The 18,991-nt window shown below is 39.7% G+C and overlaps 1 protein-coding gene across 2 annotated transcripts in view; it reads left to right on the top strand.

The window, feature by feature from the left end:
- The window catches only part of SH3GL2 (SH3 domain containing GRB2 like 2, endophilin A1), a 90,014-nt gene that overhangs the window by 62,697 nt on the left and 8,326 nt on the right, over window positions 1–18,991 (top strand). The window contains exons 1-5 of one of the 2 annotated variants that reach the window (XM_021381270.1): window positions 6,532–6,634; window positions 8,606–8,674; window positions 11,011–11,083; window positions 16,010–16,153; window positions 18,640–18,773. In XM_021381270.1, the coding sequence (XP_021236945.1) occupies window positions 8,666–8,674; window positions 11,011–11,083; window positions 16,010–16,153; window positions 18,640–18,773 (360 nt within the window). In that variant the 5' untranslated portion in view covers window positions 6,532–6,634; window positions 8,606–8,665. Of the gene's footprint in view, window positions 1–6,531; window positions 6,635–8,605; window positions 8,675–11,010; window positions 11,084–16,009; window positions 16,154–18,639; window positions 18,774–18,991 lie in introns of those variants that run through there. The other variant, XM_021381269.1, reaches the window with a different exon arrangement.

The raw sequence follows: 18,991 nt of genomic DNA on the forward strand, positions 1-18,991 counted from the left end.
AGTTCTAGATTTTGCCTGCACAGGAATTTTATAAGGAGCATTGGAGACCTGACAGAAGGCTCTCAGTATTATGGGGGGACTATAAGAAAGAAGATAGACTCTTAAGCAGGGTCTGTTGTCATAGGACAAGGGGAAATGGTTTTAAACTAAAAGAGGGGAGATTTAGATTGGACATAAGGAAGAAGTGTTTTACAGTAGGGCTGGTGAGGCACTGGAACAGGTTGCCCAGAGATGTGGTGGATGCCCCATCCCTGGAGATATTCAAGGTCAGGCTGGACAGGGCTCTGTTCACCTGATCTAGCTGTAGGTGTCTCTGTTCATTGCCAGGGAGGTAGACTAGATGACCTTTAAAGGTCTTTTCCAGCTCAAACAATTCTGTGATTCTGTGATCTTCCCCATATAGTTTCATAAAACTTGCTATGGAGATGTGAAAGAAGTATGATAGATTGAATGAATGTGTAATTTTGTAGTTCACATTCTCCTAAAATACAAAAACACTGTTTATTTATGGTAACAGAACATGATGGGCCAGGAACTGCCTGCTGATAACATTCCATGAGAAAGCTGGCACTGCTCACCTCCAGGCAATAAATTTCAGAATCCAAAAAACTCACTGTATTCTTGTTTTATTTTTGCCCTTACCTCAGAGTTTCTTTATCACCACTCAGTTTGAGTGATACACTTGCCTTGAAAAAGCAGTGCTATCATACTTTTTGGCACTCAGAAATAAAGCACAGAGGTCTGCTTTCTCTGTGACAGTACAGTGTAGGGCCAAGCTCCCACTGCTGCTGTGAGGAGAGCTCATAAGGATTGTGGGTCTGAGTCCAGGTCCCTTTGCACAAGTGTGAAAAGTGTGTGAGCATGTTCTTGCCTGCAGGTCTGTTACGGGTCCTAGATCACAGCACTGTTGGCATCAGAAGTGGAAATACCATATGGGAGTAGATTCTCTGTTCCCGCTGCTTACTGGGGGGAAAAAAAAAAAAAGAGAGAGATTGGCATATATTCTAGCTGATACAGCAACCTTTTTTATGCCAGTTTCTTCTCTGCTGCCCGTACTGGTGTCCTGCTGGGGACAGAGAGGTAGTGTCAAAAAAGCACACAGTGTTCTGACTGTCCTCAGCTCTGTGGTGGCATTTGCCAGCTTCTCAGCTCCTCTTTGCCAGCTCCTGACCTTGCTCTGAACAGCAAAGGTGCTGAGGTTGTGACCAACTTTCTGGCTGAACACAAACACGCAGAGAACTGAGCTTCTGAAGCCTCTGTGTGGCAAACGTGAAACTTCAGTAATGCACTTTAAATGGATTCCAGTGCTTGTCTTGGATGCATGGCAGTGTCTCAGTTGTCAGTACACCTCTGACACTAGAATGTGTAATAGTGATTTAGTTTTGTATTTTTCCTGTGGTATTTCTTACGTCCTTTCTTACAGTGGATGCCTATGTGCAGGGACTTGCCACAGGGATACGGCCAGGCTGCTACTCCACAGCACTTTTGCAGCAGTTCTGTCCCTGCTCTCATCCTGCTTTATTTCTCTCACCAGTGGACAGTCTCCAGTCTAATGCAGTGGCATTGCAGCAGAGGCACTGCAGTAACTGCCATCAGCGCAGAAGCTTGCACAGATGCAGCCATACTTTCATATTGTGCACTAGTGCTGAACAACTCTGCAGCAGCAGAATTCTGCACTGTGTCGTTGACAGCATTCAGAAAGAAAAATGCTATGTTAGAATGGACAAAGTAATCACTGATCCCTGTCTCCCTTCAGCTTTAACTGAAAATGAAAAAAGTCCGATTTAGGGATGGACCCTGAATGATGAGATTAAGCACATAGGACAGATTCAGTATGGGTGTTTCTTTCACTGGATTTCTTTCAAAGGAAAAGTTTCAGTGAGCCATTTTGCCATTGCTCCAGATTATTGCTGGAGAATCTGTCCCATTAAGATTTTCCCTTGTGACTTGACAAGCTTCACCAGTGGCACTGTCAAGTACTGTCTCTTCTGTATGTCACATTACAGCTGATTTCCCAGGAGTTCCAGCCTACCTCTGGACTGAGGGCTCTTTACAAGACTATGGGCCCTACTACTAGCAGCTGCAAGCAGCAGCAAGGGCAAGCTATTATATGCATATGAAGAGTATTTAGGAGATGCTTTGTGGGGCCCAAGGCAAGCCTCTTGTGGCCCAGTCTTAGCCTTCTTTTTCCTTGTTAGGGTTCCCAAATTCAATTAACTTCCTGATTTTTGAGTAGTGTACTTTTTGTTGTCATTCTGCATCTAACATCATCGGAGTCAAGGGAAATTTTAAGAAAGGATAAATGTACCCAGCTGTGATGATGTGCTGCTGGGTGGAACAGATCCATGAAAAAAGACTGTAAGCAGGGAGAGAGTGATTGCAATGCTGTCTGGGGAGTCAGTATATTATTTCCTGATTAAATGTATCTGTCAAATGGCAGAAGGGAAACGGAAGAGATAATCTCAGACTTGTCTGGCAGATGCTTACCTTAACTACATCAGTAACTGCTAGATATGCTCAAGATGACAAGCAGTGTCAGGTGCAAATTAATTCTCACAATTTTTCCATGTGGTAGGCAAGTGGATTTCTTCATCTTAGTAGGGAGAAAGCAAAGCTTCACTGGCACAATGAAAGTCTCAGTGCAAACAGAACAGAAACAGTGAAGTTTCCTGGAGGTTCTCGGACATCTCTTTTTTTTACCCTCTTGCCTTTCACACTATTTTCATGGCTCCTCTGAGTTTCTGTTGTAGTGGTGGAGTCACTGTGCTTCTCAGTTTTGCACAGAGAAGATCCTGTGCTGACAAACTCCAGCTGGCATCATGGACTGCTCTTCTGGCTGCCAGGGCTGAGAAATTCGCTAATGGGATGTAAAAGGGCTTTATCATCCTCGTTAGTCTTAAATACACGTTAAGTTGGGATCCTGTTTGTGTTTTACCACTGAGGTGGCTTGTTATACGTTGTCTTGCCATGTCCTATGACAATTCCTCTTTTGTACAATGTTTTTACAAATTAAAAGAAAAATAGAATAGAGTGCAAGGACTATTAAATGCAAGGGAAAGGGTGATAAGTTTCCATTCCTGTGAAATCTTCTGCATTTAACAAAAATATAGGGTTTTTTTGCTCAGTTTTTTCCTGCAAATGAGTGGCATGGTTTTGTAATGGAAACCAATATTTCTGGTTTCTGATGAGCTATGTCAGACCCGTTGAGCTTCCTGAAGCTTTCCAGGACCAATAGTTTTGGATCATTTGGCTCATAAACTTCCCTCACCTAGGTGGCTGTTTCTGAAGAACTTGAGCAAGATTATGCTTCCTCAGTTGAAATCAGATGTTGATTTCCTTTCTGGTCCAAAATTAGGCGCTGTGCACTGGCAGTGATATTTTCTATAGCCTTGCAGGATTTATATAAACTATCTCTAGATTACTGGAGATAGCTAACCTGGAAAAGGTGCCTCTTTTCTATTTTAGTGATATTGGAAAAGGAGAAGTCTCAAATAGAGCTGATTTACTTGCTCTTCTTAGATGCATTCTTTCTTTTAGTCTATATTACAATTTAGCTGAAATTACCAGAAAATCTCCTCTCTTGCTTCTTGCTAAGGCTGAAAGTGTGATTTGCCACAAGACATATCCCTCACTGACTGCAGTGAGCCAGAACTGTTGCCATAAATTTGAATTTCAAGTGTCATGTTTTCTGTGGTAACAAATTCTGAAGTAAAACCCTGTGTGGGAATCAACAGGCAGAAATATTAACCTGTAAGTATCTTTGCACTCAACAGAATGTGAAATGACAGAATAAATTTTAAAAAATCTTGATTAGAGACTGTGCTTTTTATAAATGTACTTTTTCAAATGCTTTCTCCTTCTGAAAAGCCCACAGCATTGGCAGACCTTCAGCATGTGTACACAGACTTCTTTCCATTGAAATATATATTTATCACTGCTTTTGCAAGGCAGCTATGTCTTCCTTCTGTTTGGAATGCTAACAAAGCATCACAGCATTTTAGGACCTGTTTGAAAATCCTTAATAAACCTGAAGATACTTCTGCCACTGTGCTTCCAGAAGATAAAACCTTACAGTGCAGGTTTCTGACTGCTTCTGAATCTCTTGTACAAGCAGATCCTCAGCTGATGCAAGCTGCCATAGCTTCTTGACCAGTGACATCATATCTGTGGAACAGCGCCTGTAATTAAATGCTTAAACATTTGATTAGGAGAATGGAAATGAATGGGCTGAGGAATATCTCTAAGCAATATGTCATGACATATATGTGATTTCAGTTGCAAATGTTTCAGTTGCCTTTCTCAGGCCTGTGATAAAAATGTGGGAATGTTTATGTTTGTTCATTGTAGTAATTGTGATAAAGTGTGAATGTGAGACTGTTTGTCCATTGTGAAGGAAAGTACTGCTAGCCTGACGAAGGGGGGAAATATACACATCCTGAACCCCCTGGAGGGAATATAAACATCTAGGTCTAGTAACTGTCCTTGTGATAACTCGAACATTCTGTCTCGCCACTTCGCCTCTCCATCCTAAATAAAGCAAACCAACCCAGTAAGAGAAAGATTGCGATGACATCTAGCAACGGGAAAGTACAACTGCAGACGTCAAACAAGCACCCCGGAAGCCTCAACAACCAGAACTGAGAGACTATAAAAATAAAGAGCGGCTGGTGGCAGGTTGCGCCTTCTTGAGGAGTCGTGACTCTGCGACTCCCAGGGTGCCCAGCGCTGTTCTTTGCTTGTGTTTTTGCTTACTCGAATTAATAAATACTTTTCTATAATTTGACTTAAATTGTCAAATTTATGACAAGGCCCACAGCTCCCAGAAGACCACCTTAGATAATGGCCTTGAAATGGGAGCTTAATATCTTCCTCTGAGCAGATTGCTGCCTTCTGCCATAAGAGAAGCACTCTTTGGGATTTTTTCTCTTTAATTTAAATTCCTGATTTGATTTCTTGTCTCTGACTACTAAGTGTTATGGCCTTTCAAGAAAAAAACAGTATTTAAGCTTTCAGTGGGATTGTGGTTCTGCTGCTCTTTTCCTATGGTCTGATAACGCTTCTCCAAACTAGATTTTGGGCTGGATAATGGAGGTGAAGGTGCTTCCCTGAAAGTCTGTGACATAAACAACCCTGAGAAAAGAGTCACCTAACTCCAGAAGTGCTCTATGGCTTGTCTCTCACCTGTGACTCATCCCTCTTGTCTTTAACAGCACTTTACTCAGAACTTTAAGAACAAATTTTCTGCACTTTGTCACCTTAAATGTGTGACTTTTATATGGATTGTGTGACTGATATTGACAAAGTGACCAAAAATGGTAAGCATGTTGAGAAGAAGGGGGTGAACTGCCTCTTTGACTACAGCTGATCTAGCTGACTACAGAGCTACACTGTTAAGTGTCATGCATTTCTCAGCTGAATATGAAGAGGAAGAGCAGTTGCTAATGTTTGTAGATGTGAAATGGTATCTTCAGGGGATCATTGGGGATGATAGGACTTGTCTGCAAAACCTCATCAGCTATGAAGAGCTCCTAAGGTATGAAAAATAAAGCTACACCTAACAGAGACTGGAAATTTAATTACCTTTAAGTACTTTGTATCCTTAGAGATGAATATCATTTATTCAAAATCTGCTTTGAATCTTTAAGTACTAGCATATTTGCAGCCTGTTGTTTTCATGGACCTAAAAGTCTTGTGGTAGATAGCAGCTTCTGTACAGATTTTGCCATTTCAGCAGTAGTAGGATGTCTGCTCACAGAAGACTTACTCATGGCTGCTCTTGCAGCTCAGGCCAATGGTATCCTGGGCTCCATCAGAAGAGGGGTGGCCAGCAGGGAGAGGGATGTAATTGTCCCTCTCTACTCTGCCTTCGTGAGGCCCCATCTGGAGTGCTGCGTCCAGGTCTGGGGCCCCCAGTACAAGAAAGGCAGGAAGCTGTTAGGGTCCAGAGGGGGGCCACCAGGATGATCAGAAGGCTGGAGCACCTCCCCTACAAAGACAGGCTGAGGGAGCTGGGCTTGCTCAGCCTGGAGAAGAGAAGGCTGTGGTGTGACTTCATTGCAGCCTTCCAGTACCTAAAGTGAGCCTACAAACAGGAGGGGAGCCAACTCTTTACAAGGGTAGATAATGTCAGGACAAAGGGAAATGGTTTTAAGTTGAAGGAGGAAAGATTTATGCTGGAAGTCAGGGGGAAGTTCTTTACCAAGTGAGTGGTGAGGTGCTGGCACAGGCTGCCCAGAGAGATTGTGGATGCCCCATCCCTAGAGGTGTTCGAGGTCAGGTTGGACAGCCTGATCTAGTATTAGTTATGGAGGTTGGCAGCTCTGCCTGCGGCAGGAGGGTTGGAGCTTGATGATCCTTGTGGTCCCTTCCAACCCAAGCCATTCTATGATTCTATGAATCTATGGATTGATGAGGAAAACTGGCTTTTTTTACTTCCTTTGTTATCATTTGTCACAGATGCTGCAGATGAAGAACACCTGTTAAGATATTTAATCTACCTGTTGTCCATAGTAGAATTGTTTCTAACAGCTCTGAGTTTAAAATATTTTTTTGTGGTACCTCACTGATCTCTGTAAAGGGTAAGTTCAGCAATACAGACCACAGAGAATCATCTGAATTGTATAGAGAAGAATGGGTAAGTGTAGTCCTGCTTTTTTTTTTTTTTTTTTTAGCTTTTCATAGTGATAATTAGTACCATATTGGGTACTAATTAGCAGTGACCTGACGGAAAACAAACGGAACTCATACCCATTTTCTATTCTAAATGTAATGATAGTCTGCATCAATAAGTGCTTGTTGATGCTGTGCTTGCAGCTTTGTAGGTGTGAACTGTAGTGAAGATGAAATTAATCATGTCTGGATTTTATTAATCACAGGTAAATGATAGGTTGTGGGCTGTCTTTCAACCTATGTTAGCATGGGTTGAAACAAAGAGCAAAAAAGTGCATTTTTTTATTAATTTCTGCCTGTGTATTGCAGAAGTCACTTTACTGAAGTCAGTAGTTACATTTTGTTAAAACAGTTGAAAGAAGGTTCAGAAACTCTTAGGAAGGTTTATAAAATTAAATAATGTTCAGTACAAAGAACTGAAAATGTGCAGAAAACAGAAACTGATATGTCTGATGAATTTCATTTGACAAATAGCAACCTAGTGAAAGGGTAGTACATTCACTGGGTCACATGGATCTGGCTGACTTGTAAAGTTACACCACTAACATACTTCTGTGACTGACAATGCAATTGCTAAAATCTGTTTTGATTGGTATTGTGTAGCAGTCGTCATTCAAATCCACTACTGTAGCTTTTACTGACTTTCGAAGGAAACTCTCCTTAATGTCTTCCAGCTTGAATCGAGGAAATGAAATGATAACATTGTTTCATTTTCCAATTCATTTTCCAGATGTCTATTTTATACAATTAAAAAAGAAACAAAACAACAACAACAACAACAACAAAAGAACAACAAACAGAATATTTGCTAAAAAAATGACACCAAAGTTCAATGTTTTGGTTTTTGGTCTGTCAACTAAGTAATGTATATGGAATGACAGAATTAGAGAATCAGACAGAACGGCTGTGGTGGGAAGGACCTTCAGAATGTGATCAGGTCTGATTGTTGATGAGAAAAGGGAGCCCTGTCCAATCGCATCTTGAAAACCTCCAGTGTTGGAGATTCTACTACCTCCTTGGGGAGGTTTTTTCCATGATTGTTTGTTCTCACCTTAAAAATAAGTTTCTAATACCAACATGAATTTTCTCCCAGTGGAACTTGTACTTATTACCCCTTCTCCTCAGTGTGGCTCCTTGCAAAGAGAGTGCCTCCATCCTCTTTGTAGTTGCTCTTGGCTGTACTGGAATACTGTGATAAGGTCCCCTAGCGTCTTTGCCAGGGCGAAAAGACTGTATACAACTCATATGACCCTCAAGTTCTTGCATGGTGTGAATATAGCTGTGTTTTTTTGTATGGGACACTTATTTATAAACCTGATTTTAAATGCAGAAGACCTGATTGTGGCTTGAGTCAAAATGCATCTAAGGGGGTGGGTGCCTGTTGCCTTCTGGATGACTGGAGTCAGGGCTCAGCTTTGAGTTTATACATGATTATTATTCTAGGCATTGCATTTTTATCTACTGAACAATGCAGCTGGGGCCATTTTTCAGCTGTGGTGAGAAAGCTTTACATACCTTGATTCCCTCCCCAGTTCATTCTGTCAAGTCAGTTCATTTTTCACCAGCACAAATGGTCATGGATGTTTCTGTCTGCTGAATACAGCTCTGTCATTGTTGATTAGTTGCTTGGGAAGTTCAAGATACAGGCATCCACTCCACAGACAAAAAAGGGTGGGATAGTGCAAGGATGTGATAGTACGTATCTCTTTTAATACCAGCAAACGATTGGGTCTCTTGAGATTTACGTACTAGTCTTTTTTGTTTTGTTTTTGCTTATGTTGAAGTATGATTGAAATAATTTTTCAGAAAAAGTGTGTCTGAGCGTTGTACCAACTTACGGGGGAAGAATACTTCCATAAGAAAACTAGGTGGCTAGAATTTATGTTATTGCTGAATATTTGTTTTCCTTTCTTTCCTTCATTTTTTTTAACTGCAGAAAGTAAGTGAAAAAGTAGGAGGTGCAGAAGGAACCAAGCTAGATGATGACTTCAAAGAAATGGAAAGGGTAAGTCTTAATACAGATATATTCACTAATTAGTGTTCATTTTTCCTTTCTAGGGATGGGTTTTCAAAGCTTCTGGCCCTGAATAATTTGAATAGTTTTGAATGTCTCACATTCTATTCAGTAAGAATGAGTATTCTGATTCTTGTCCCTTTTTATCTTTTGATGGAGGAATACATAATATATGGTACTCTTTATACTGTCAATATTTCATTCAGAGATTGAAGCTGATGCCAGCTACAAATTGCCATCAGTTAAATCATTTTAGAGGGACCCTGTAAGCAGAGAGAGTCTGTCTGTAAGTATGGTCATTTCAGTGGAAAGTGTGCCACTGTAATTCTCAGCTTCTTGAGCATCACTCAAGATGAGCAAGAGCTGTCTGAAGAAGAGGGTTGACAGTAGCGCTGGGATATTCATTCACAGATTCAGAGATACCCTTAGGCAGCATCTGCTGGCAATGTGTGTTGGGAGGATGGAGCTAATTGCCCCCAGCTGACTGCTCAGAGAAGCTGGCAGTGGTAGCACTGACTGTCTTTATGGGAAGAAGGAAAGCCACAGCTCTGTGTAGTGATGAGAAAATGTTAGCTGAAAAAGTCAAGGTTTTTTTTTCTAACTTCATCTTTGACAGTTGCCATCAAATCTTGTAACACTACTGCTATGTGGTTTGTAGAGTATTTATCCAATAGATAATAGATCAAGAGAAATAGAACAGAAACAGCTAAATATCTGTGCATTTTATGGGAAGATGAGGAAAAAAGCCATGGATGATGTCAGCGGTTTATGGGTGTTCGGCCTGGTTCTGTGACAGATGAAAATCAAAGGAGGTGGGAATACCCTTTGCACTTCATCGCAGAGTGTTAGATAAGTGATTTCTCCCTCTTGCCACAGCTTTCTTTTGAAGGTGCCACAACCATAGGCCTTCCCATCAAACCTGGAATTTGTTAAAGAAGATTCAGAAAACTGATGTTAGTTTTAAAGCTGGAAATAGGACAGTGCAACAGCCAGGGGTGGGTCCCACAGGGTGCTCATGGGAGGTACGTGTTGCCAGCCCAGAAGATGAGAGCGCTAAGAGTTGAGAAGGGAACAGAGTAAACTAACAGTCTGCCCCCAACTCCCCACTGGTCCCAGATCCCTTGCCAGCTTTTCTGTAGGCAGTGGACATGCTCCTTCTGCCTGTCCCTGGCCTTCTGTTCCCTCGCCCCCGCTCTCCTCTGCAGCCTTCTTGCCATTTCAGGGCTCCCTACAAGGCAGTTCAGCTTCTTGTTCAACCAGGGCTGGCAGACCTCTGCTGCTTCTTTGAGTAAAGCATAGAGCAAGACCTGGCAGATGGCAGTAGCAATAAAAAAAAAAACAAAAATGGAAGAAGGTCAGTCACAGCTTGCTGCAAACAACTTACCTCAGGTGTTCTTTTTTAAAATAGGATTTTGCCATTATAGTAAAGTGATTCACTCTGTAGGTCACAAGCTACCCTGCAGAGAAAAGCAATGTGTTTTCTCAAACGTAGAGTACAGGATAGGTTATGGTGAGCCCCTAGTCTGCCAAAACAGCATTTCTGTTTTTGAGGGCTAATTCTGAGAGAGAGTGTAGTTCTATATTTCCGTATAAGCAATTTTGAAAGCTGATGCTGACTACTTAAGAAAGCAAGAATTCCTTTTACAGTAGAAGAAAATAATGATATGCAATTCTTTATAGTTGTCCTTATTTAAGCTCCTAAATATAAAATACTTCTTCATGGAGTGATCCAGTGGGAATAAACGGTCAATGTCTTCTAGCTGCTAATGTTCTTGGAATCAGATACTGAGGGATACCTTGTCTCTCCTATCCCAGTTTTACCAAAACTCCTTCTGAAAGAGGCAGACAGCTCATTTTCTCTTTAGATGTAAGTCAAAACCAACCACTATCTGCTTTTCCATTAGTTTGCCGCTTATTTGGGACCAGAGATTAATAATTCTATAGATAACTTTCAATGACATTTCTATCAATAAGTTTTCCACATTATGGGACATTTTCCAGAGTAATGAAAAACATCAGTATAGCACAGTGAATTGTGTCAAATTCCTGATAGATCATCTCGAGGTACTCTGTAGTAATAGCTCCACTTAAAGAGTGGTTCTGCTACAAGCAGAAATGGTAGGCTCGTATTTTGGCAGTTTTTCAGGCATTATCACCACTCTGCAACCAGGGCTGGATTTACTCCACAGCTATTCACAAGTACACAAAATTAAAATGATGAGAATAGTTAAAAGAATTCATAAGAACAAAAAGAAGATACAAAAGCATCTTCCTCTTGTCTGACACCCCTTTTCATGTTTCTTTTTGTTTAACTCTCTGTCATTTAGAAAGTGGATGTTACCAGCAGGGCAGTTATGGAAATAATGGCGAAGACAATAGAGTATCTTCAGCCCAATCCAGGTAATATAATTTCACAACCTCACAGTACTTGGAGCACTTTTTGAAAATATGCTTTTTTCTCAATATTGTGTAGTCTGACAGATCTCATCCTTAATGGTAGAGCTGAGATTAATGCAAAATCAGTGAAGTTTCTGTGGGTTGAAAGGTGAGTATGAGCTTCTGTGTTAGATTGCAGTGGAAATGGAGGCTGGCTTTAGGAGACTTATTTTATTGTTGTATTATACCTTCAGGTAAAGAGACAACATATGCTTAGAAACGGAGTCTGTTTACATGCCAGCCATCTGTATGTCAGCAGTATGAGGGTGGGGGCTTCCAGGGGCTAGAGGTGGCTGCCTGCACAAGGAAGGCAGAGCAGGGCCTCAGTCAGAGCCTGTCCCACCACGTGCGGTGGTGCACGAGCCCTGTGTATCTCCCTGGGGATGGGATCAGGACAAGGCTGAGGATCAGGATCTGGGCAGACTTTTCAGTTCCTGGGAAGAACGACTGAGTTCTGAAGGAGATTCTGTGATTCCTGCAGAATCCTGCAGATTCCTGCAGGGCTCAGGAACAAAAGTAACACCCTTCACCTCGACCTCTAGCAATTTCCCATCCTCATTAGAGTTGCTACAAAAGGGGGGGATGCAAAAGAGCTATTTATTTGTGGTGAATTGGTGAAAAAGGAGGTGTCTGCAGTCCTAATCAGAGATTGCTAACTTGAACCTTTGAAATAGAAATAAATGGCTGGTTTCCATGGGGAGGTGAAAGAAAGGCTTTTTCAGTGGGCTGATGGAGAGCTGCATGCTGCTGTCTTGCCAGAGGATTCTCACAAGGAAGGTGATCTGGAGCTGTTATGGTCACTAGTAAACCAGTATATTCAAAAATCTACAGATGTGGACTGGGAATGTAGGGGGTTTGTGTCAATGCCTGTTTCACCAATGGAATCAGTGGAGTTACGCAACTGAAAGATTGTCTGAAAGCAAGTCTGAAATCAAAACTGGGCCGTGTACCTATTTTGGAGTTTCATGGAGGTACAGACAAAATTCATTCAGTATCTCTTAATAGCTGGAAACAATTTTGAACTACTGTGAGATATTTTATCACCAGTGCGGTAGGATGAAGGACTGTTGCTGGTGTAGCTCACTTTGTGATATTTATGAGTTAGATTGCAGAGGAAAGGAGGATAATATGATGATGCTGTCAGTGGGTTGAAAAAAGGAGGAAGAATATTTACGAGAACTACTGAAAAGAAAATAATGATGACTAAAATGGTTTCTGTATCAACAGATGGAATACTGTTTATGACTCAAGCCCACAGCTTCATTGCTCACCATCAACAAGCTCTCTGCAGGAAAAGCAATAGGACTGACAAGCATTATGGAGTTAGTGATAAAATTGTTAACTGCTGTCAAGATGCTGTTGTGCAACATCATATAGACTGAGTAATAAGCTTAGGCTGTTTTGTACTTCCCTTCCTGATAGATATGAGTGATCATGATTTCTGTGAATCACAAAAGAGGCTCACAACAACAGCAGAGAGCAAAATCTTTGGAAGTATCTCAGGGTGTGATTTCAGCCACCTGAGGCTGATGCAAAATTGCACGGCTACAGCAGTTCCTATTTTCTAACTATCCATTTTTTCATCTGCTTGTAGAGTATGTGAGAAACATCAGAAAATTAAAATTCTAACAGACGGGAGGAAGATTTACCTTTTTGCATATCAAATGAGATCATGTTGTTCATTTCACAGCTGGGAAAAGGTAGCAGATAGAATAAGAGGAAAAAAAGGACTGCCTCTTTCAGCTCTCAGCTGATCTTAGACTGGTTTATGCCAACTGCAAAATTGCAAAAGAGCTCCCTGTAGCGATAAGAATTACATGGAAAATGACATTCTTTTTCAATAAAAGAAAAAAAAAAGGATCTTTAAAATTTTCTGTATGGCTATGTTACTATCTACTAGAATGTTATTTTGGACACCAAAACTACTTATTTCATATATTTCCTATTTGCTTTCTCATTTTAATGAGAAACATTACATTGGAGTTGAGGGGGGAAATTAGTGAAAAAAAAATAACAGCAATACTTAACAGAAGATTTTGTTTAGAAGTTTACCTGTTTCTCATAGGATTAATAGGATTTGGGGCGCGGCACACACTCCTTGATAAGTAGGATATACCCTGAAAACAGCAGTATGCTTGGTTAATAAAGTACAGCCCTGTGGGAGGTCAGTTGTCTTCATGGTATTATGGGGGATCAACACAGGAGGTATGCAGCATGGCCCAGCTTCACTAAACATTTAATGGACTGATGCTGGAAGGAAGAGGGAAGGAAAGGAAAAGGGAAGGAAGGGAAAGGGAAAGAAGGGAAAGGGAAGGAAAGGAAAGGGAAGGAAGGGAAAGGGAAGGAAGGGAAAGGGAAGAAAGGGAAAGGGAAGGGAAGGAAAGGGAAGGAAAGGAAAGGGAAGGAAAGGAAAGAAAAGAAGATAAGAGAAGAGAAAAGAAAAGAGAAGAGAAAAGAAAGGAAAAAAGGAAAGGAAAGAGAAAAGGAAAGGAAAGAGAAAAAGACAAGAAGTATTTTGATGACAAAGGTGAATTTATTGAAAGGAACACTGGGCTAAAGTTATTGTGAATGATAAAGTTAGCATTGTAGACTTCCCAATTATGAAAAAAATGGAAGGCTATCTAAAAATGGCTAAAATTGAACATGATGAAGTCTCATGAGGAAAATGATGTACCTTCCATGCAGATGTACATGGCTATAACTTGAAAGAAAAAAAATTGGCATTGAGAGTATAAAGAATGAGTATAAAGAATTCTTATGTTTTGCAGTAATTCAGTTAACACTCGATATTAAGAGAAATCAATAGGGACACCAGGAAAGTAAGTGCAAAGGAGAGGGAGTGCAACTGGGAAAAAAATCAAACCATTTCCATATGTTGTTCTGCCTGTCCTCCCTCAGGCTGAGACATAAATTACAAAAGAAAGCACATGGAACATTCCATAGTAAAGGAATAGAACTGAAATGTGTCAGGATGGGATTTTTAGATCGACTGAGCAGAGGCTTTCCTCAGATCCCATGGAAGCTAATGGAATCAACTTTAAAAGAGAAGGAATGAAGCCACTGGTGGACATATTCTGAGATTTCCAACTAAAACTAGATTATTTGGAACTTGAGCTTTCCAATTAAGTGTAGAAACCAGATTTGATACTTATGATTAAATGAATCATTGAAACATGATTTTTTCATGCTTACCTTTCTCCTCTTCTTGCCCTTTCCTTATTGTTTTTTTTTAATCTGCTTAATTCTTTCCTGTACCTTTCTTTTTCTACTTATAGTAGCAAGTCTAGGACATAGCCACAACCTTTTTTTAACATTTCCTCTTATGTTTTTGCTTTAATTTCTGAAAATACTCACATTTGTTCCTGTTTTATTTCAGCTTACTGTGTTCATTTCTCCATTTCCATTTCCCGGCCTATTGATTTTGTTTATGCCCAAGTTTATTTTGTGCTTCTGTATTTCCCTATTACCTCTATCCTTTAGATGCCATTTTTAAAGGCCACACAATTAATTAATATTCATTTTCTTATAGTGAACAGTCAGTCAGTCTACTAATGGTAGTTTTGAAATGGTAGGCAACAAAAGGCATCAAGAAATTCAGATGCAGAAAAGCGTGATCTAATGGCACTGACGTTCACTGAGGCAGCTTACAAAAACATTGTGACTATCTGTTAAAAATATGCTACCCCTTCTTAGCTGTTTCCCACCCAAAATAAGTACTATGACCATTTTCTGATTCTGCTGTCTCTGTACATTGACCATGTCTATATCTGTGCATAAATATATACTCCACAAAGTGAAATACATTCAGCAGCAAGAACCATCTCTTAATAAATGCTCTTCAACAATACATTAAGAGCAAAACACTTGTTGACTGCACCCTGCTAATGGTTTGCTTTGTTGCAGGAATGTGCGCAAGGCCAAATTTTGAACAATTACATTAGCTATTTGATGCTTTGTCAATAGAAGTACTACTGTCTAAGAGCTGCTGCCAAAGTCAAATCATTTCAGGGAGGAAGGAAGAGGCATTCATAGGTGTCCTTCTGTAGTAAACACAGTAGTGCAGATAGAAAAACACACTCTCACCTGGCAAAACCCCACAATCTCTGCAGACTATTCACATTCTGTAGCTGCAAAAAAAGCATATCTGTAGGCAAATTACTTATTTTTGCTCTCTTTGTTTTCATTAGCTGATGATAGTGTGCTTTCTTCTGATCTGTAGTTGTGTATCTGAAATAAAATATAAACTAAAGTACATCAAAAAACATGTTAACGTGGGAGTTCGTCCAAATCCTCATTAATATATGCATATATTTTGCAAGGTTTTGGACATCATAGCTGGGAACCGAGTTTTTATTTCATACTCTACAGATGAAAAACTGTGAAACATAAACACCAGGGGTATCAAAAGTTTAATCTTGAGTGTGCCTAGTCTGGATTTGTCCTTGAGAAGAAGATTGGCTCAATCTGGCACTTGTTTGCTAGGCAGGAGTCTCAAGATTAAACATTTTGGGACATCTTAAAAATTCTTCCTGAGTTGTAACACATCAAACATGCTATCTTGGCAGTGTTCCTGGGCATTTTTCTGTCTGTGTCGTTTCAAGGGAGACTTTGACTTAAAGTTCAGGTCTGAGCCTCCTCTCTGGACTACCAGCAAGATAAACCATCAGTGACTGACAATATTTTGTTTCCTTGCTCCAAAGATCATTCCTGAAAAACAGCACTCGATCCTAAATTTAGATAATGTCTTTCAAACACATTGTAGGAAGTTCAAATAAATTTAGAGTGCAGGTGAATCAAGAGTTACATACATGATAGCATTTCACGTGAAGTGGAGCATTTCTGTCTCTGGACTCAAAATACCATGTAACCTCTGTCACTTTCCTCTTTCAGCTTCCAGGGCTAAACTCAGCATGATTAACACTATGTCCAAAATTCGAGGCCAGGAAAAGGGACCGGGTTACCCTCAGGCTGAAGCCTTGCTGGCAGATGCAATGCTGAAATTTGGCCGAGAACTTGGAGAAGAATGCAACTTTGGTAATTTGATTACTTCTCTTTCCATTGCACTGAAATAAAAAGGATAACAAAATTTAATGTAATTTATTTTCATCATTAAAGTCTGGTTTTAAAATGGTTTTATAAAGGAAGGTTTATAAAATGGTTTTATAAATATATATATATATAATATATATATAAAATAAATATAAAATAAATATATAAAATATAAATATAAATATAAAATGGTTTTATAAAGGAAGAAATTCTGCTAGAAACTCATGTTCAGCTTCATCAGACTTCTCCTTTGAGGTTGGACTAGGTCTGCTGACATTATGGGGATCCAGAATTTTCTGTGGATTTGGAGTAGAGATATTTTCTTACAGATGAAAATCAAATTGTTACCACTTGGAGCCATATCCACATAGGCTTTAGACTTACTGTAGATTATGGTACAGGGACTACATTATGACGGAAAATGTATGTGTTCAGAAATGTCATTACTGTCTGTGAATTACAGGGGCTGCTCTGAAAATAATGCCTCCTATTTTGTTATGTTGGCTCACAACATCAGAGGCGGATGTTGGTGGTATGGCAGTAGAGGTTGAACCTTCCCACCAATATTCCATTACATTTTGTTGTCGTGTGACAGATGGCAGCAGAGAGGGAGTCTGACAAAATGTAGTCTGACGTGGAAGTGTGTCTGAAGCAATGGTGTGGAATTGAGTTTCTCCATGTGGAAAAAGCTGCACCCACTGACATTCCTTGACGTTGAACGTTTGTGGAGACTAAACAGTGGATGTGAGCACAGTGGGGCAGTGGATGGTGTGTTTCAGCAGTGGCGATAATGATGTGAAAGACCAGCCATGTTCCAGAGTGTAGGTGCTTGTACATCACTGGCAAAAATGCATAGCTAACGGTGGTTCCTATTTTGAAAAGTAATGTTTTGTAGCTGAGAATTTTCTCTCAAAATAGTGTTGTTATCTATTGTAGTTTCCATAAAAATAAACAGGAGGCATAACCTTTGGTGTGACCTATGCTTTTTGTCCTCAGACAAAAAATTGTAACTAATGTTACTGTCTTCATTAAAGGCGAGGAATTGGGGCTAATGGATTTTTTTAAAAGATATTGTTGAAAACTTTAATTCCTTAATTAATATTTTGGCCTTTTTTTCTGACAATCTTAAATATATTAAGGCACTAGTTACCAATTCTGTCTTATCTGTAGAGCCCTTACCCTCTCTCAAGCTTCAAATGAGTTTACAGCTGCCTGAGTCAGAATACCAAGATTTTGTATTGTGTTCATCCACAGTAGGGGTCTAAACAGAAGAGGTAGCATTTCCAGCATGTTCCCTTATCTCTCTGTCATAATTGTGCAGGCTTCTCTCTGGCTATTTTTATCTATCAACACTTAGAACACTCAAATAGGATCCTGAAAATTCTATTTCCTGCTTGAATCTTCATACTATGTTGCTTCTGGCTTAAAAATATCTGCAATAGAAAAGGCACTTTCTTGCTTGTTGACTAGGATTTTACTATCTTGTCAGATGTAGGTTTATTTGTACTAAGGATTACTTAATTGTTCTTTTTTTTTTAATTGGTTGCCTCTTCCTTGCTAATTTTCAAATATATTCTGAAAGGGAAAATGAAGAACTAATAGAATTCAGTTTGTGCAAATTGTTCTACATTCCCCAATGATTACATTAGCACACAGCAGAATAGATATAGGAATTAGTTTTACATTCTTAACTAATAGCAGCTATTATGGCTGTTTGTCACTCTTCATCTAGATCTGGCAGGCTCTTTAGTTTTACTGTGCATCCCTGACATCCATCCCCTGCTTGGGAGACAAAGCTCTTCCTAATTCCTTGCATTTTTAAGTTTTCAGACCCTTAGTATTCTTTGAAAGTAGACTTTCTTCCACCAATGTACCTCTCAAATCAGGAGAGTATTTTTTAGCTTCTTGCTTTTATTTTCATACAGAGGAGATAAACCAGAATGGTAATTTTTGTGGACCTCATACAGCTAATTCTTACTGTCTTTTATGAACTTTTCTTAGTGTATGAACTTGAGAGTTTCATCAAAGGAATCTTTCATCAAATAAAAATAAAACACTGGTTAGCTATTTTTACTTTTGAAACTGTCAGCATTTTAACTGATACAAATAGGAAAATTTTGATTTGCATTAATACTATTTTTATATGAAATCTAGTGTTGAGACCATACTGGAGCAAATAAAGAGAATTGTTCTCCAGCGTTTCCTTCAACACAGTGAGGAGTGAATGCACAAAAAGGTGTGTGTGGAGGCAGACTCTTGTGCAGAGTGAATTCTCAAGCTCAGCTGTGTTACAAAGCATAAGTTCTGGGGGCTGTACAAGTGTAAAATACTTGCTACCCTTTCACATGGTGCATCAGACTCTGTTTCTTTCCTAAACCTGAAGGTGAAAATGGAATGCTAACTGAATCCATGAGTCAGTTTCATGCATTGAAACCAAGTTATTTTAAGATAAAGTGGACATCTTTTTTCAGGACCAGCGCTTGCAGATGTGGGAGAAGCAATGAAGGAGCTTTCTGAGGTCAAAGACTCTTTAGACATGGAAGTTAAACAAAACTTCATTGACCCACTTCAGAATCTCCATGACAAAGACCTGAGAGAAATACAGGTATTGTCATCAATGTGGCATTTTCATAATGCCAACTGTACGGAGTATTTTTATATATATATATATATATATACAAAAAAATCTATTTGCTGTGTAGTTTAAAAAGAGCTCTTAGATTCACAAATGGTCTGATTTAGTCTCTTTTGGTTTGAATTCTGCTTTTCATGGCTGTCTCTCTGTTTAGAATGGGAAAGATCACAATTATAACTTTTTTGAGA

This window comes from Numida meleagris, chromosome Z, assembly GCF_002078875.1.
Source record: "Numida meleagris isolate 19003 breed g44 Domestic line chromosome Z, NumMel1.0, whole genome shotgun sequence".
NCBI lineage: Eukaryota > Metazoa > Chordata > Aves > Galliformes > Numididae > Numida > Numida meleagris.